At 43.4% G+C, this 19,771-nt stretch overlaps 2 protein-coding genes across 3 annotated transcripts in view; one reads left to right on the forward strand and one right to left on the reverse strand.

Moving 5' to 3' along the window:
• Positions 1 to 9,705, forward strand: part of WDR26 (WD repeat domain 26) — a 29,511-nt gene extending 19,806 nt beyond the window's left edge. For both annotated transcript variants that reach the window (XM_075267179.1, XM_075267181.1), the window contains exons 11-15: positions 137 to 282; positions 1,069 to 1,147; positions 2,168 to 2,297; positions 2,444 to 2,629; positions 4,522 to 9,705. In XM_075267179.1, the coding sequence (XP_075123280.1) occupies positions 137 to 282; positions 1,069 to 1,147; positions 2,168 to 2,297; positions 2,444 to 2,629; positions 4,522 to 4,547 (567 nt within the window). In that variant the 3' untranslated portion in view covers positions 4,548 to 9,705. The remainder of the gene's footprint in view (positions 1 to 136; positions 283 to 1,068; positions 1,148 to 2,167; positions 2,298 to 2,443; positions 2,630 to 4,521) is intronic.
• A 3,268-nt stretch (positions 9,706 to 12,973) lies between these two features.
• Positions 12,974 to 19,686, reverse strand: CNIH4 (cornichon family member 4). Its single transcript, XM_075267182.1, has 5 exons — positions 19,483 to 19,686; positions 16,085 to 16,153; positions 14,911 to 15,023; positions 14,561 to 14,701; positions 12,974 to 14,005 (listed from the first exon to the last, which is right to left on the reverse strand). The coding sequence occupies exons 1-5, from the start codon at positions 19,549 to 19,551 to the stop codon at positions 13,978 to 13,980; spliced, it is 420 nt and encodes a 139-aa protein (XP_075123283.1). The 5' UTR covers positions 19,552 to 19,686; the 3' UTR covers positions 12,974 to 13,977.
• Between the last annotated feature and the right edge of the window lie 85 nt (positions 19,687 to 19,771).

A 19,771-nucleotide genomic window follows, 5' to 3' on the forward strand; every position in this document is an offset into this window, starting at 1 on the left:
GCAGATGTGAACCCGCTCTTAGCTATTCAGAAAGTACTGACTTCTCCTAGTACTATAGCATTACTTTATAATGAAAAGGAAATCTATAAATGAATATCACACAAAACATAAGACCTTTTTCTCTTTCCAACCACAGGATCTAGACGGTAACCTGCTGGACTCCTGGGAAGGAGTGAGAGTGCAGTGTCTGTGGTGCTTAAGTGACGGCAAGACTGTTCTGGCATCTGACACCCACCAGAGGATTCGGGGCTATAACTTTGAGGACCTTACAGATAGAAACATGTGAGCAAAGTCTTATTCTGTTCTGGGTGTATTGTCTGCACACACATGTATAAACCCTTCTATGCCAGTTGTCTGGTGCACATGGGTGTAAACGGCTTTCTTGCACCAAAGATGCTCCAAATTTTTCATGCTGCTCGCTCCTCACTTTCTCTGAATGTAGGGTATAGCAGGGTAGAGGAGGCCTTGGCTCCACATGCTTATAACTCACCAGAAAACTGTTGAGTCATATAGGAAATTACGCCGGTTCCCGACTAACATTGGTTTCCATTCTGGCCCATGGTTGTGTGGCTGACTTATTACAAGGCCGAAGCCTCTTGTTTCCTCTTGATTGGTTTACCTTGTGACGGTAATGTCCTCTATAGGTAACGCCGGTCTTAAGAATTTCCCTTCAGTAAGCCTGTGGAGCGAGTAATGCTGTAACTAGATAGTAGTGGTCGGCTGCTGCTCAGATCTCTTATATACCATAGCTCTAGTACTAAGCACTCTTTAACTCTTCTGGCACCCATACAGTTTCATATGACTCTGATTTAATGGTATGCTCTGTCAGATGTCATATTATGGAGGTTTTTGCCTCAAAAACCAATGCTCCGGCAAAGAATGGCTCTGGACTATATGGTGTGGCATGGAGAGCCATCATGGAGTGCTAACTGCTCCATAATACACTGATGTGGGGACTCCATACAGGTGCCGAGTGCATGAAGAATAACTGCAGTCACATCCTGAGGCCTGCACGTTTGTTGGAACATGATAAATTCCTCTAACTACTACTCCTGTTGTCCATTTCAGAGTACAAGAAGACCATCCTATCATGTCATTTACAATATCAAAAAATGGAAGACTAGCATTGTTAAACGTAGCTACTCAGGTAAGTCCACTGTGCCCGATTGTGGAACTGAACTTCATTACAAGATGACTCAAATGGTTTCCCACTGGAAAATCTTGTGTATGGGCCAGATCCCCCTTCCCCTGACATCTGCTGGGGAAACAAGGTTGGATTTAACATGGCTAATGTTTAGTGCTGGGAGAAAAACCAGAAGCAGCTGCTTAGACTCCCTGCCAATGAAGTGTCCAAGCCAGGATCATGTTTGAGGAAGTTGGGAGAGATCTGTTGTCTGAATACACCTCTCACTCAATAGCTATACCTTGGGGACGAAATAAACTGATCCCATAAAAAAAAAAAAACGTGATTACTTAGTAAAGATATGTACAGTAATACTCAACTTTTTATATAGATTAACTTTACACAAACATTACGTCACTAGTCCTGAGTTACATCTTGTATTATACTCCAGAGCTGCGCTCACTATTCTGCTGGTGCAGTCACTGTGTACATACATTACATTACTTATCCTGTATTATACTCCAGAGCTGCACTCACTATTCTGCTGGTGCAGTCACTGTGTACATACATTACATTACTTATCCTGTATTATACTCCAGAGCTGCACTCACTATTCTGCTGGTGCAGTCACTGTGTACATACATTACTTATCCTGTACTGATCCTGAGTTACATCCTGTATTATACTCCAGAGCTGCACTCAGACCATTCCGCATAAAGACGCCATACCCAGCTCCATACATGTAAATATGAGAAACTTCCAGGTGACACACAGAACTTTTTTTTTTCTGTTTTGGAAAGTTTTTAAAATCAAAACATTCAGATTTTTTTTTTTAATATGTATATATTCTATTTTCCCAGTACTTTGGTGCCATTACAAAATACAATTTGTCCCACAAACAATAAGCAATCATGTGACTTGAACCGAAAAAAACAAAACAAAAAACTTTTAGAATGTGGTGGTGGGGAGGGAAAATATGAAAAAACGAAAATTGGCTCAGTCCTTTAGTGATCAAATGAAACCTTTTTGTGTTTTCCCCTCCAGGGTGTTCACTTATGGGACTTGCAAGACCGTGTTTTAGTGAGGAAATACCAAGGCGTGACGCAAGGCTTCTACACAATACACTCGTGCTTCGGCGGTCACAATGAAGACTTCATTGCTAGCGGCAGTGAAGGTAACTCTACAGGGTTTTCCTCCAGTGTCGTCCTCTGACTACCTTCCCTGGTATTCTCTGCAGTTGTCACCTCCTGAGTTGCCGCCCTGTTGTGCCATTCTGCATTAGAGGTTCCCCTGACCACTTGCTTGTTTTCTGTCCTGCAGATCATAAGGTATATGTCTGGCACAAACGCAGCGAGTTGCCCATCGCAGAGCTGACTGGACACACACGCACCGTAAACTGTGTGAGTTGGAACCCACAGATTCCCTCCCTGATGGCCAGTGCTTCTGACGACGGCACAGTTAGAATATGGGGACCAGCACCTTACATAGAAAACCAGGAGTTTGAAGGTAACTATGTAGCATGGGGTTGAAAACTGTAAGGCCTGGAGGTTGCAATGTGTATTCTAGGAGAAAATCCGTCCCAGTGATCCCATCAGATGCGAGTCCAGCTTATCCCTGGTGCTAATATCTGCTATTGCCTTCAGAGGATGCGCCTGATTTATGAAATCACTGGACCAAAGAGTCCAGCAATCACACCGTGTTAGAGAGGACACATGGTGGACCCCATTATAGTCAATGGTTCATCAGGCGCCATTGATCTCTGTCAAAACGGACCACGAACTGTCCAGAACAATGGACACCCCGATGCTAGTGTGAGCCTAGAGTAAGCTGCTCTACTGTTGGAGACCCCACCAGACTCCCTACGTCTCTGCTTGTTATGTCCTAAAAAAATAGGCGAGGCTTAGAAGACTGGCTCTGTGGCTGCAGCAGAAGTGCACACGGGGGCTGCGCTGTCATTTTGTATTTGAGAGGGACCACAAAACTGAGACAAGCGGCGGCATTGGAAGGGGGCAGTTTATTTATATATAAGATTTAAAAAAAAAAAAAAAAAAAAATCAATTAACAAAAAACCTGATAGAAGCCTTACAAAAAATGTTTACAATCTGCCACAAACCTTCAGGCCTCGTACACACAACGGTACTTTTTATCTGCAACTGCAGACATATTAATTTCTTGGTGCTGTAGTGAAGACCCCTAAACTATAGGACCAGTCCTGTACCTCTCCATATTTGACACTCGGTCCATTCACTTCAATACATGGGTCATTGAAAATCATGTATACCAATCTGTGCATCCGTGCAGTTTTTGCAGACCTTTAGACTGGACATTGTCCTGTACAGTGAGGCCTAATATAGAATGTACATAAAGGTTTCTAACTTGCATAAGTTTTAGGCCGGGTTCACACAGGGTTTTTTGGTCAGGATTTTGAGGCTGTATCCATCTCAAAATCTTGACCAAAAAGATGGCTCCCATTGAAATCAATGGGAGCTGGTCAGTTCTTTTTTTTTTCTGGGAGCCGTTTGTTGCAGCTCCCGGAAAAAACAGACATGCTCATTCGCGACATCTGCCTGAAGACACTCCCTCCTCCGACTCGCCCCATTCATTTGGGCCTAATCCGGAGCAGAGTGCGCGACTGGATGTGGGTGCACTGCATAGGCATCCAGTCGCAGCTACCCGTATTTTGGACCGCCTCAGGTTCCGAACCAAAAAACCCTTTGTGAACCCGGCCTTAGGGTATATTCACACAGCTGAATTTTTCTGCTTGACCAAATTCTGCATCAAATTTCATATCCAACTCCACTCCTGCCAGGAGGTGTTTTGACAACTCCCACTGAAATGAATGGGAGGCATCAGGGAAAATGCACCTGCTTCATAGAAGTCTGGTTTCAGCTGATGTTGAGGCAGAACATAAACACATTTGTCAAAATTCTTGTGTAAATTTAACAACAAATTGGAAATTGTGTAATTTATATTTCATTAGATTACTAATTACAGAGAGACAGACCTGCTCAATAACTCTATGTAATATAAATATAATTTTAATACAAAATTTTAAAGCCCTCTTTTAAAGGAGTTGTCCAGGATTTGGAGCAAGCTCTTGGGTGACTGTGGGTTTCTAATCTCCGTGATCTTGTGATCCCTTCCGCTTCAGAATAGGAGGGGGACGGGGAACGGACAATGGCGCGCCTGGTGCAGGTAAGTCTTGGTTTTTGTTTTGTACCCAATCCCAGCCGTTCCCGAGTTTGCTCCAAATCCTGGGCCGACCTCTGTAAGACTTGGCTGATCCTATAAAGTGTTCATGAATCTGTAACCATTGTAGAATTTTAACTTTTTTTTTTGTTTTTTCTTCCTCCTTCCCACCTTCTCTCCCTCAAAATGCCCCCACACTTCCGCTCTAGAGGAATGCAGTAGCATGGACAGTTGATGGCGAATTTTTTTTTCTTTTTTTTTCTTTTTTTTCGCTGAAGACAACTTCTCTAACTTAAAAAGGAAAAAAAAAAATTTAGTCGTATTTTTAAATGGCTTGGGATTGGTGCAAACAAAAAAAATAAAAATAAAAACCAGATTGATAGCGGGACAGACGCTTTTCAAGAGAAGTTAAAAAATAAAAAAAACCTACAAGTCTTGGTGCCCTCCTCGTGGGCAGATCATTTACCACCCTGCTTCATAGTACCCAGCTCCGATGAAGCACGTCGTTTAGATTGTTTATTGGACACCGTGTTACCCCCCCATCGGTTGTGAAGAACTGTGCTATATTCAAGCTGTCCATTGAACTCGGTATATTTTTTCCCTTCTGCCTTTTTGTCCGGCAGCCTCTACCATCCTTGTTGCTCTTCTGTGTAATGAAGTTTCAATGCTTGTTTGGAAAAAAAAAACAAAAAAAAAAAATTATTTAACAGTTTAGAAGGCTTGATAGATCGCTTTAGTCTGAGTATCCATTTAATAGGAAAGTATTTTCTCCTCTCGTTTCATGGATTCTTTCCGCCTTATTTAGCTCGAGATCTTTCCAGCTTGGTTCATGGATAGTAGCCTTACTTATTGAAGAAAAAAAATAATAAAACTTTTTTTTTTTTTTTTAATTTTTTTTTTCCTGGATATTTTTTTTTTTTTATTTACAAAAAAATTACAAAAACCCTTCCAGAAACAAACAAGTTTGTAGAACCGGTTTCCAAAACAGTATCTAGAATATTCCAGAAAAAAAAAAAAAAAAAATCCATAAGTGACACCCTAAGTTTTTGTACTCTTCACAATGTGGCAGAACGTGTGGTTACCCCCCTGTAATGGGTTAACAGCACAATTTTTTTTTAAATAAATTATTTATAGGACTATATTTGAGTTCATTTTGTGTAAGTTTAAACTTTTTTTTTTTTTTTTTTTTAAATCCAGCTTTATTGAGACTCTCCATTATGGAGTAGAAAGGGGGGTGGTTGTTGTTTTATAGCCGCCCCCTCCCCCTCCTTAATGCACAATTAGAAGCTGGGGAATAGGAGGGGGGAGAGGACTGGTAGTTTTGTTTCCACCCCCCCACCCCCGGATGTTTTATTGCAACGCTGTAGTAGACGTCAATTTATTTTGCTGCTGATAACGGAGTCTAGGTCCGAGGCGCTGACCTCATTTGGCTGATACGTTGGCAATTTGGGTCACTCAATCTTGTGTGACTGACAGTGTTTTTATTTTGTGCTTGCCAAGATTTTGGGGGGCAGGTTTGCAGACGTCAACCACTTGGACAACTGTGGCGACCCTCGTTCGTAGGTCAAGGTGACTAGAAATGTAGGTTTGCTCCTGTCACTTGTATAGCTTGTATCTATAACACTGCCTGTGGTTGCGCAGGGTATCTTGTTTGCTTCCTGTTGGCTTACATGGTTGTAGAGCAGTGGTCTCCAACCTGTGGTCTAACTACAACTCCCAACAGCCTGCGGTTTGCTGAGAGTTGCAGTGGCCACAGGTTGTAAAGTTGTGTCGAGACCAGAACCATGAGAGCTAATGGAACGCAATGGAGATATTTAAAGAGGCTCTTCACCACCGTCAGTTCTTTCTGTCCTTGGATAGCTGCTGATTCTAGCCCACACCATTCCTGAGCAATAAGTGCTTAGTTTTGATGTCTGATATTCTAAACTAGACTCCCTAATGTCCAGTGGGTGGTATCAGGCAGGAGCAGACAAGGGCGTGTGACTCGGCACCAGCCAAAGGCAGATAGTCAGCACTCTGTCACACCTCCTCTCCTGCCTGATGCCACCCACTGGACATTAGGGAGTCTAGATTGCTGAGGGATAGTGGGGAGGCTAGAGGGAAAAACTCCAACTGTGGATGGGCACATATTTAAGGATGAAAAGCACTTAAGATGGTAAAAGGTTCTCTTTAAAGGGGTTGTAACTCAAAATGTATCTCCTATACACAAGTACAGGAGGAGGACTGAAGAGAGGAGGTATTGTGGGCGGTTGTGTTGGTGCCATTCGTCATCCATTCGGTAGAGTTTCTACGTTTCGGTTTATGGCACTTGGTATGTCAACCACGTGATGCTGAGTTGGTCATTCAAAGGGGTACGCCATATAAAATCTGGGTGCTGAATATTGACTGTGTATAAGGTGGAAGATGTATAAACTCTTGCTCTATGCAGATGACGGTGTTTGATCTGGGAAACTTGGTCCATGAGCGGGCTGTCTATCCCACAGTGAAATTCCCGAACGGCCAGATCTCTACAGTACTGAATTGACATAAGTGGAGTTTAGTCTACGAAATACGGACTGTGCTTCCTGGACGGAGTACGGTTGTCTGCATACGGCCTAGTACATTGATGTGGTATGTAGGTCAATAGTAAACCCTGCATTAAGTCTGATCTATACGCGAAGGGGGCAATGTTCTTCAAATTTAGAGGTGCTTACAGGTTGGATCAAGCCACCTTGACATTCCCTCTCTACTAGGGGAAGCCATTTACTGCCTGCATGCCATCTCCCTTGGAGTAGCGATGGGGAAAATCAAAACTGACCCCTCCTTTTCTTTGCCAGATTAAACTTTGCTCATTGCTGATTGTTTTCTTCTTGTTTTATGTTTCTTTTTCTCCATACACCTCATACCGTACAGTATCTTATACACTCTACCATGATGTGACTACTGGGGAAACCATAGAGAAAAAAAAGGCAGGGATTTCATTGTCCCTGTTGAGTTTCCAGCCCCATCGAAATCCGTGTGGGCTGGTGACACAATCCTGATGTGGTGTACTCCATGTTTATACTCAGCTTTACACACTTATAGCTCAACTTTAGTCTCCTCCACCATGCCGGCAGCCAGTTTAGAGGACATTGATATTGTGGGTGCTGATAATTGTATAGAAGTGTTCATCCTTACCCAAACGGACCATAGGGGGTTGGATTGTTCCCTAACCAAACCATCCTTCAGGAGGGAGCACAGGTTAAAGGGAGTCGTTCACTAACAGCATGGCCAATCGGACTGAAATGGTTGTGTACATCTAGTGTCGTAGCCATGGAGTCAGCTGAAGTTTGCAAATAAGCCTGTAAGTGCCCAGTGGGCGGTTCTGAGCCTGGCCAGGAATTGGTGGTATTCTGCAAGTGCACCATGTCCACCTCTGGTGTAGGATACTAATGTCGGACCACTCTGCAATCATCATGTAGCAAAGTTTATGGAGAGCCTGTGCACTTGCCATGCTTGTGACTGACCACTAGGTACTTGTATAGTGTAATGACCAAAAACTGATTGACCCCTTTAACAAAACCTGGATGAGCTGTCAATACTAACCTGATCTATATTGGTGAGAGCCAAAACATTATTTCTAGAACCTCCTTCACAGAAATGGCGTAGTCAGTGCGACTCTTGGAAGTCCAGCAGAAGTGGGGTAGGAATGTAAGGAATAGGCGGGAGGGTATGGAAGAGTAAAACACTCGGCAAGAGGGCCGTGTAACCCTTATCTGCGTCTTCTGGGCCAGCTCCAGATGATCAGTGTTATGGATACTCCGAGCATTTCTGTTCCACATATCTAATCTATGCAAGATCAAAGGCAACTCCCACCCTCTTATTTGGAGAAGACCCCCCCCTTAAGGCTTTGCAGGGTGTCGCACCTTGCTTATAGCCACGGAGGACAAGTCGCTATCGGTTCTGAGCATTTTGACCCGCAGCATTTGGTAGTTTTGCTGCTTTGGTTGTCACAGCTTTGCTCTAGAAAGAATTGCTCTTTGGCATCACATGATTCAAGTTTAATGCAGCTTAGCTGCAATACCACACCCATCCTTTGGTCAAGAGTGGTGCTGTTTTAACCCCCCTTGTAATAAACATGCACCATAACGATCTAAGGACATATAGTTGAGACTAATGGACTCTAAAGATGTTCCTTGTTGCCCTGGTGGTCAATGTACAAGCCATAGCTGCATGCTGGGTAGAGTGCCCTTTGAGGGTTTGGGAACTTCAATGAAAAAAAAAAAGTTTGGGCTACACAAACATTATTTCAAGACTGGGCTCTGTAAAAAATCAAGGGGAGACCTTTAAGAACAGAACTATCCTTAGGTCAAAAAGAGAAATGGGGCATCAGCCAAAAAATTGGGCAGAAAATGGCCGTGAGCACTCAGCTAGAATGTCTATGGGCAAGCCCAGCACGATATTGGGCAACTTTCCTCCCCCATGTAGTCCTAGCAGGCTGCACCTATGTGAGGAGGGGGCATTTTGCACCAAAAATGGGCCCCGACTGACTAAATCCAGTCCAATTTTTTGGGGCCGGTTCTAACATAGGTCCATAATAGGAAGGAAGACGTAGACCTATTGTGTAATTCCTTTGTGTTTGGTTTTTTTGAGGGGCTCCTCCCAACAGGTAAGCATTAAATTTGCAAAAAATTTTGTATTTTTCCCCAGATGCAATCTCTGATCTCCTTCGATTTTGCTCGTCCTTTGTTGGGCACAAGCTGCCATTATAACTTGCCAAATCCAAATCCTGCTCTTACCTTAATATCCCAAGTAATGTGGACAATTTCTGTGCAATAAAAAAAAAAAGCAATCATGGAACCGCCGGCTTCTGGCGCCCGACCTGCCGCGGTTCACGTCTCCACTATATTTTTATAAGCCTAGAATTTACATCTGACACCAATTTCTTTATTGGTTTTTTTTTTTTCTTTTTGGTTTTCTTCTCTGCCCTCTGGGTCAAGATGATAAAAAAAAAATATTCTAAATTTTTCATATGTTTAGTATTAAGGTCAGATGCAGAAAAAGGAGCATCAAAAAAAAAAATTAAAAATGCAAAAAAAATTTAAAAGGTTAAAAGAAAAAAATTACAAAAGGTTTTAGGGGGAAAAAAAAAAACAATAAAACACCATAAAGCATTACGAACCAAGCTGCAGGGATCAAGAAAAATAAAAACTTTGATCTCAAAAAAGATTTTAAAATTGTGGAGATTTGTATGGAGTTGTGGTGGATCTAGTTAACACTTAGAGCTTTTTGGTATGTAATGACTATTTGCTATGGACTGATATTAAATGTTTCAACAGAATGCTCTTACTATTTTATTTTTTTTTTCTTTTCATCTATATTACGCCGTTTCAGTTACTTTGTATTATTTACCACATTAAAAGTATAAAACTAAAGTCTCCAAATATTTATTTTCACCATTTTACTGGGTGTTTAAGCAACATTTGATGTAGGATACTGGGGGTATTACTTGTATTATACTCCAGAGCTGCGCTCACTATTCTGCTGGTACAGTCACTGTGTACATACATTACATTACTTATCCTGTACTGATCCTGAGTTACATCCTGTATTATACTCCAGAGCAGCACTCACTATTCTGCTGGTACAGTCACTGTGTACATACATTACATTACTTATCCTGTACTGATCCTGAGTTATCCTGTATTATCCTCTAGAGCTGCGCTCACTATTCTGCTGGTACAGTCACTGTGTACATACATTACATTACTTATCCTGTACTGATCCTGAGTTATCCTGTATTATCCTCTAGAGCTGCGCTCACTATTCTGCTGGTACAGTCACTGTGTACATATTACTGTATTTTTCGGACTATAAGACCCACTTTTTTTTCCTCCAAATATGAGAGGAAAATGGGGGTGCATCTTATAGTCAGATTGCTGCAGGTACATCACTGTGTGGACGACGAGGCAAGTTCACGAGTAGATAGATATTACTGGACATAGACAAGTCAATGTACAGCAGTATCTATGTACTCGTGAACTTCTCTCAACTTACCTGCTGCCCTCTGCTGGTCCGGTCCTCAGTCCTTCATGTGGTTTCAGAGCGCTTTGCGCCCTGCCCTCGCCTCCCTAGACTAGTATTATAGAGAAGGTGGGGCTTAGGAGCTTGTGGGCGGGTACTGGGAGGGGAGACGTGAGTGATGCACTCACATCTCCCTGCCCACACTCTCCAGCCGCACCAAGCCCCGCCTACTCCCTGCAGCTCTACAATACTAGTCTAGAGGAGCGCAGGGCGCTCTGAAGGACAGAGGACCGGACCAAGAAGAACTGGGAGGAGGGGGGGGGGTGTCTTAAAGATGGTGGACACTCCTGCAGAGCAGTTGCCATAGCTACCGAGTCTCCGCTGTACAGGAGACCCGATAGCTATGGCAATCGCTCTGCAAGAGTGGCCACAAGTTTTAAGAGCTAATGCCTGCGATCAGGCATTACTACTAGCCGACCTGTTACTGTGCCGCGTGGGAGCCTCCCTTGACCAGCCTCAATAGTAATATTGAGCATCTCCCATAGACTGCAATACAATTGAAATCAAATGATTGCAAGTTTAAAACATATATTATGCAGCAGCTACTGGAAAATTTCAAAAATTAAAATGGTCGGAGTTTTTGGGTGCAGTAGATGCTGGGGAAGGGGAGGGGGTGTTTTGGTTGTCTGTCTGCCCCTTCCCTGAGCTTGAGGACTGGGGTTTCCCCTCCCCCCCACCCCACTTGGAATTCAGCCTGGCTGAATATAGGGGATCTGCAGTGCTCCTATTAACCCCTTCCTGATGGAACAGGAGCACTGCAGGTCCCCTATATTCAGTAGACCGGGCACTGTCAGACACAGGGATACCTGATGTGTATGTGTGTCACAGTCATTTTCTACTTATATGTATTCTAGGGAAAGGAGGGACTTTTCTTTTAAAGCTTATTTTTTTTCACTATTTTATGGTAGATTCTATACATTACTATTGCGGCTGGTCATAGACACCCCCCCCCCCCCCAAAAAAAAAAAAAAAAAAAAAGTATAGACGAGGGGGTCTTTTTCAGCACAAAAACTGTGCTTAAAAATTCGGCTTATACTCTAGTATAATCACCCCCATATCCCTAGAATACATATAAAACAAAAACATTACTGTTGAAACACATACACATTTGGTATCCCTGTGTCCAAAACTACCGGTTCTATTTACATTGGTGAAATATTATGTTAAATATTTTACAAGTTTTTTTGCTCCAAATTTTTTTTTCCCTATTTTCCTCCTCTAAAACCTTAGTGCGTCTTGTAGTCTGAAAAATACGGTACTTATCCTGAGTTCTATCTTGTATTATACTCCAGAGCTGCGCTCACTATTCTGCTGGTGCAGTCACTGTGTACATACATTACTTATCCTGTATTATACTCCAGAGCTGCGCTCACTATTCTGCTGGTACAGTCACTGTGTACATACATTACATTACTTATCCTGTATTATACTCCAGAGCTGCGCTCACTATTCTGCTGGTGCAGTCACTGTGTACATACATTACTTATCCTGTATTATACTCCAGAGCTGCGCTCACTATTCTGCTGGTGCAGTCACTGTGTACATACATTACTTATCCTGTATTATACTCCAGAGCTGCGCTCACTATTCTGCTGGTGCAGTCAATGTGTACATACATTACATTACTTATCCTGTATTATACTCCAGAGCTGCGCTCACTATTCTGCTGGTGCAGTCAATGTGTACATACATTACATTACTTATCCTGTATTATACTTCAGAGCTGTGCTCACTATTCTGCTGGTGCAGTCACTGTGTACATACATTACATATCCTGTATTATACTCCAGAGCTGCACTTACAATGCCTTGGGTTGTTATTAGAAACTGTTACAGCTCAAGTTAATTTTATGCAAAACTTCAAAGGATTCAGAGCTGAAATCTCCTAACAATCCTTTTTGTTCAGTGACAACAAATCTGTGCAAACTGAAAACCAGCTTCGCCAAATTCAATGTACAGCAATCTAATAGAAGACCACCAACCTACTCCAACAACCAGATTTATGAATGCAGCTCTGGAGTATAATACATGCTGCTATTTCAAGTTACTCAAAACCGTAAAAAAGGAGCATTCTTTTCATACAGGAATAGATTGGCCTGTATACACATTACCAGTCAGGGAATACTGTGCACAATTTTGGGTGCTTGTGTAAAAGAACATAGATGACTTATAGTGGGTGCAGAAGAGGGCAATTATGGGAACGGGTGGATTATAGTATCAGGACAAGCCTTCAGACTTGGCGCTGTTATGTAGGGTGATAAGAGAGAAGCTTTCACTATCATAGACAGGATTCTTTACTGTAAGAGCAGTTACACTTTGGCACGTTCTGCTTATGGGAAAGGAGCCTCCATTATAGTCGGGATTCTTTACTGTAAGAGCAGTGACTAGAGGGTTTTAGGATGGCCAAATCAATATACAAGTTTAAGAGACCCAGAGACCTTATTTGGAAGATAAAGTATTACAGGCTATAGAAACTAGTTTTTTGGGATGGGATGATGCCCACCCCCACCCCCACCCCACCCCAGGATCACCATGGTCAGAATACAGGTTATACTGATAGACCCCACGCAAACAAGTTTAGGGGTGATCATAAGACACATCAGTCAACACGCTGAGCAGCAGATCCCATGGACAGATCAACTTTAATGCAAAGTCATCTCTGATCAGAACAGTACAAATTCATCTTAAGAACCCCCGAAAATACCAACAAGACCCTCTCCAAAGAAATACGGGTATACAAAGTGCAGCATTGTCCTATTGCTTAACCTTCCTACTTCAGTCTATGCTTCAGTGCTTGCCAACCTGGCACTCTCCGCCCATTGCAAAACTACAACTGCCCGCAAGCCTGGACAGCCGCATGTTAGCAGGGCTTGCTGGGAGTTGTAGTTTTGCAACGGCTGGAGAGCCACAGGTTTGTCTAAAGTTGTGTAAACATCTCCGGGACTTGAGTGCAACTTAAAATTCAATCCCCTGGATGCTGGTGCGTCATGTATTGCAGTGATCCTGATTAAAGGGGTTGCACAGGACTACCAAACATGGCTGATTTCTTCTCTCAGGAAGTGACATCACGTCTATTGGTCACATGGTAATGCTACAGTTCAGTTCCATGAAAACTGAACAGCAGGGTCATGTGACCATAGACGTGATGTCACTTCCTGAGAGACAAAGCAGCCATGTTTTCTAATTCTGCACAACCCCTTTAAAAATGATGAGAACTGGAGATACAAAAAGCCATCATTGATTTAAAAAAAATTTGGAACAGATGAACAGACATCCAAACCAACCAATCAGATCACAGCTCTCAATCCGGTCAGAGCTGCGTCCTGATTGGCTACTTTGGAAACCATTTCCTCCTCCTTTTTCCAAGCTCATTGTCTTTTATACATGAGGTCCATCGAATTCTCACAGATCCCGAGAAAAACACAACCGTAAATTTTTTTTCTTTTTTTTTTCTCTTTTCAATATTTTATATGTTAAAAAATACAGCAAAAAATATGGAGTTCAAATATGAAAAAAGGAAAAAAAAAAATACTCTGCACGGAACCGCGTGCGACATCGCCGCAGCTTTTCTTGTTCTTTCGGGCTCCTCCCACTTTCCGCTGTCATTTCCTGTGTCGATGGATCTCAGTTGTTGATCAGGGCCAAAATCATACTGGAAAGGGAAACAGAAGAGTCATCTCCAGCTGGTCTGCGCGGTCCTATACAGTTACATACTACATAGAAATGGTCGTCAACTCTGATTACTGGAGACCTTTTCAATCCCCCCCCCCCAAAAAAAAATATAATCTGACCCATGCACCACAGAATAGACCGGTCCAGTCTGCCGCAGCTCACTTGTAAGCTTTGCTGTGTAGGATCAGACAGTAGGCAGAGTCATCTCAGAGAGAAGAGTGCTGTGCAGTGAAGCAAAATATCTACAACATTTTTGTCACCATATCCTGCAACATTTACTCTGGCCACTTAGCCTAATAGTAGACTGAGATTTGCCAATTCTGTAGGGGTTTTCTCTGCCGCAATCATCTACTAATGTATTCTGGGAAAACTGCAAATAGACTCCTATAGAAAACTGACTCTCCACTGCCACCTATAGCCATTAGGTAAGTCAAGGTTCAGTCTATTGCACAGCCTTGTCAGGGCATGCTGAGAGTTGTAGTATTTTAACTGGACCACGACTTTCCCTGGCACGGTGTCATCTAACAGCACTGACCTGTACAGATAAATGAAGAAGCACAGTAGATGGAACCCCAGCTTGATCATGGCCTCCTTCATGTGAGACTTCAGTTGGCCCCGATTATGGATCTCCGTTGGATCAAACACTCCCAAATTTCCACTTGGCACCATAATGAACCTGTAAGAAAGAGAGAGTGAGCAGGAAACTTGTAGGGGACATAGAAACCAGTCTGATGTCCACGACCCAGGCATCATAGATAACAAGGACCTTTGTACAGGACAAGTGGGGATCAGACACCCAGACCCCACCCTGAATACATGGCCGGAAGTGGCTCTGCTCCTATACAGTGTACCGCCAGACAGTCCCCATATACTGGGCACACTCACCGGTAGATGTTCCACACGGCTACAGGTAGATTCAGGAGAAAGATGAACCAGTGCAAGGACACGAGCATTAATACAGACACCAGGGTGTGACCGATGAGCTCCGGGACTATCCACTGCAGGAACACAAGGTGGAGTCAGTATATACACAGTATACACCGCACAGCTATAAGGAGCTACCGAAACTTGTCTGACAATCAGTAGTGATACAATGACTAACACCAAACCTTCTATCACACTAGTGAAAATCCAGACGTATAGCTGAACACGGAGCGTTCCTTCAAAGGGGATGACTGGGATAAACCTGTCCTTCTAATCTAAGCTACACAACCGAACCCCACCTGCCCAAACTTCTGGGGATGTCTAATAACAAGTCTCCTGAACATTTCATATAACAACCAGCAGAATAGTGAGCGCAGCTCTAGAGTATAATACAGGATAAGTAATGTAATGTATGTACACAGTGACTGCACCAGCAGAATAGTGAGCGCAGCTCTGGAGTATAATACAGGATAAGTAATGTAATGTATGTACACAGTGACTGCACCAGCAGAATAGTGAGCGCAGCTCTGGAGTATAATACAGGATGTAACTCAGGATCAGTACAGGATAAGTACTGTAATGTATGTACACAGTGACTGTACCAGCAGAATAGTGAGCGCAGCTCTGGAGTATAATACAGGATGTAACTCAGGATCAGTACAGGATAAGTACTGTAATGTATGTACACAGTGACTGTACCAGCAGAATAGTGAGTGCAGCTCTGGAGTATAATACAGGATAAGTAATGTAATGTATGTACACAGTGACTGTACCAGCAGAATAGTGAGCGCAGCTCTGGAGTATAATACAGGATAAGTAATGTAATGGATGTACACAGTGACTGTACCAGCAGAATAGTGAGCGCAGCTCTGGAGTATAATACAGGATAAGTAATGTAATGTATGTACACAGTGACTGCACCAGCAGAATCGTGAGCGCAGCTCTGGAGTATAATACAGGGTGTGTATGTGTATCAGGATCAATAATGTAATGTACCTGAGTACTAATTGTCTGGCGGTGACAAGAGTTTGGAGCTGATATACCCTTTGATGTCCATGACATCACCAATAATAAATATGTGACACACACTGCAATAAAAACACATGCAGATAAAGGAAAAAAGCAAACCACAAACCTTATTTAGTTTGGAGCAGCAGGACCGGGCATTGATATAGTCACATTCTAAGTCTGAGAGGGTGATTATCTGTAGACCAGTGATAAGGACAATATTATATGGCATCATGTATGACTGCAACCTCAGAGCGTGCAAAGTACAGAGAGTTTACTGTGTAAGACGCGCAGCAGTGAGAGATGTTGCACTTCACTAACATACAAGCCAGTGTAATACAGAAAATCATTCACTGTTCTAGTAGATTTACAGGAAACATTAATACATAAGAATAATTAATAATAATTAACACGGTCATTTCCATAATATGAGGCTGCCAACTATGCCATGAAGATCTGCTCCACTGACGTGTCATAGGCGTGATCAGTCTTATGGCAAAGCAACGAAAACCTAAGTGACTGGTACGATAAATCAACAGCATAATGTTGTGCGGTGTAGTATATAGAAGATCTGTCCTGTGTGGTGTAGTATATAGAGGATCTGTCCTGTGTGGTGTAGTATATAGAGGATCTGTCCTGTGCAGTGTAGTATATAGAGGATCTGTCCTGTGCGGTGTAGTATATAGAGGATCTGTCCTGTGCGGTGTAGTATATAGAGGATCTGTCCTGTGTGGTGTAGTATATAGAGGATCTGTCCTGTGTGGTGTAGTATATAGAGGATCTGTCCTGTGTGGTGTAGTATATAGAGGATCTGTCCTGTGTGGTGTAGTATATAGAGGATCTGTCCTGTGTGGTGTAGTATATAGAGGATCTGTCCTGTGTGGTGTAGTATATAGAGGATCTGTCCTGTGTGGTGTAGTATATAGAGGATCTCTCTTGTGTGGTGTAGTATATAGAGGATCTCTCCTGTGTGGTGTAGTATATAGAGGATCTGTCCTGTGTGGTGTAGTATATAGAGGATCTGTCCTGTGTGGTGTAGTATATAGAGGATCTGTCCTGTGTGGTGTAGTATATAGAGGATCTCTCCTGTGTGGTGTAGTATATAGAGGATCTGTCCTCTCTCCTGTGTGGTGTAGTATATAGAGGACCTGTCCTGTGTGGTGTAGTATATAGATTATCTGTCCTCTCTCCTGTGTGGTGTAGTATATAGAGGATCTGTCCTGTGCGGTGTAGTATATAGAGGATCTGTCCTGTGCGGTGTAGTATATAGAGGATCTGCCCTCTCTCCTGTATGGTGTAGTATATAGAGGATCTGTCCTGTGTGGTGTAGTATATAGAGGATCTGTCCTGTGTGGTGTAGTATATAGAGGATCTGTCCTGTGCGGTGTAGTATATAGAGGATCTGTCCTGTGCGGTGTAGTATATAGAGGATCTGTCCTGTGTGGTGTAGTATATAGAGGACCTGTCCTGTGTGGTGTAGTATATAGAGGACCTGTCCTGTGTGGTGTAGTATATAGAGGACCTGTCCTGTGTGGTGTAGTATATAGAGGATCTGCCCTCTCTCCTGTATGGTGTAGTATATAGAGGATCTGTCCTGTGTGGTGTAGTATATAGAGGATCTGTCCTGTGTGGTGTAGTATATAGAGGATCTGTCCTGTGCGGTGTAGTATATAGAGGATCTGTCCTGTGCGGTGTAGTATATAGAGGATCTGTCCTGTGCGGTGTAGTATATAGAGGATCTGTCCTGTGCGGTGTAGTATATAGAGGATCTGTCCTGTGCGGTGTAGTATATAGAGGATCTGTCCTGTGCGGTGTAGTATATAGAGGATCTGTCCTGTGCGGTGTAGTATATAGAGGATCTGTCCTGTGCGGTGTAGTATATAGAGGATCTGTCCTGTGCGGTGTAGTATATAGAGGATCTGTCCTGTGCGGTGTAGTATATAGAGGATCTGTCCTGTGTGGTGTAGTATATAGAGGATCTGTCCTGTGTGGTGTAGTATATAGAGGATCTGTCCTGTGTGGTGTAGTATATAGAAGATCTGTCCTGTGTGGTGTAGTATATAGAGGATCTCTCCTGTGCGGTGTAGTATATAGAGGACCTGTCCTGTGTGGTGTAGTATATAGAGGATCTCTCCTGTGTGGTGTAGTATATAGAGGATCTGTCCTGTGCGGTGTAGTATATAGAGGACCTGTCCTGTGTGGTGTAGTATATAGAGGACCTGTCCTGTGCGGTGTAGTATATAGAGGACCTGTCCTGTGTGGTGTAGTATATAGAGGACCTGTCCTGTGCGGTGTAGTATATAGAGGACCTGTCCTGTGTGGTGTAGTATATAGAGGATCTCTCCTGTGTGGTGTAGTATATAGAGGATCTGTCCTGTGTGGTGTAGTATATAGAGGATCTCTCCTGTGCGGTGTAGTATATAGAGGACCTGTCCTGTGTGGTGTAGTATATAGAGGATCTCTCCTGTGTGGTGTAGTATATAGAGGATCTGTCCTGTGCGGTGTAGTATATAGAGGACCTGTCCTGTGCGGTGTAGTATATAGAGGACCTGTCCTGTGTGGTGTAGTATATAGAGGATCTCTCCTGTGTGGTGTAGTATATAGAGGATCTGTCCTGTGTGGTGTAGTATATAGAGGATCTGTCCTGTGTGGTGTAGTATATAGAGGATCTGTCCTGTGTGGTGTAGTATATAGAGGATCTGTCCTGTGTGGTGTAGTATATAGAGGATCTGTCCTGTGTGGTGTAGTATATAGAGGATCTGTCCTGTGTGGTGTAGTATAGAGAGGATCTCTCCTGTGCGGTGTAGTATATAGAGGATCTCTCCTGTGTGGTGTAGTATATAGAGGATCTCTCCTGTGTGGTGTAGTATATAGAGGATCTGTCCTGTGCGGTGTAGTATATAGAGGATCTGTCCTGTGCGGTGTAGTATATAGAGGACCTGTCCTGTGTGGTGTAGTATATAGAGGACCTGTCCCAATGTCCATCTTGTGACACCTTGTTACAAAGTATGGGTCTGACATCTTGGTTGTGATGTTCTTGGGGCAGGGGTCATATATGTGACTTGTCACGTGATCTCATTGCTAGACAATCGCCGCCATGTCAGACAGTCATAGACTGACGCGGTCACACAATGTTACCATGGATACCACATCATTGAATTAACAAGGAAGAACAACACACAATGATTATAACATGAACATTGTACAATTTACAACCACACAAGCCTGTAACCTGTACATGTAACACAGACACCCCTTTAAGCCTTATCTACCTGTGACTTGAACATCCCCTTTAAGGCTGATCTACTGTATACAATACAAGTGATATACATGTAATACAGACAATGGAGAGACTGAGATGAGATCTCCCACCTGCCTGCTATACCAGTGACCGCCTGTAGTCACAGGGAGCGCCCTGTCCGGGATTAACCCCCTCCCTGCCAGGATACACCCCCTAGAATGACAACATGGCGGCGCCTCCGACACTCCGCAGCCTCTAAGACACCGCACACAGACAAAGGATACAAAGTAGACCGCCAGGAAGATGAGGGCGCAGCAATCAATGAGAGAGAAGATGAAGAGAGCGGCCTCCATCTTGCCGCCGCCTGCGCCGACCTTACGAATCACCAATCCGCCGCGCCCTCGGCCGAACACGTGACATAGCCTGCCGCGCGGCACGCCGGGACTTGTACTTTTCTCCGACAAAATATTCCCTTCATAGGGCCTGGCGCGCTGACTGCCGGGAGTTGTAGTCTAATGTTTGTCGTCACGTGACGAGAAACCTTCCGCATTCTTCTCGAGGACCTGGATGACG

Source organism: Leptodactylus fuscus, chromosome 3, assembly GCF_031893055.1.
Source record: "Leptodactylus fuscus isolate aLepFus1 chromosome 3, aLepFus1.hap2, whole genome shotgun sequence".
Classification (NCBI taxonomy): Eukaryota; Metazoa; Chordata; class Amphibia; order Anura; family Leptodactylidae; genus Leptodactylus; species Leptodactylus fuscus.

Coding starts and splice junctions, on each gene's coding strand:
- CNIH4 (XM_075267182.1), bottom strand. CDS start 19,551: ATGGAGGCCGCTCTCTTCATCTTCTCTCTCATTGATTGCTGCGCCCTC. Junction 16,154..19,482: donor TCTTCCTGGCGGTCTACTTT/GTATCCTTTGTC, acceptor ACTGGTCTACAG/ATAATCACCCTCTCAGACTT. Junction 14,702..14,910: donor GCCGTGTGGAACATCTACCG/GTGAGTGTGCCC, acceptor TCTTTCTTACAG/GTTCATTATGGTGCCAAGTG.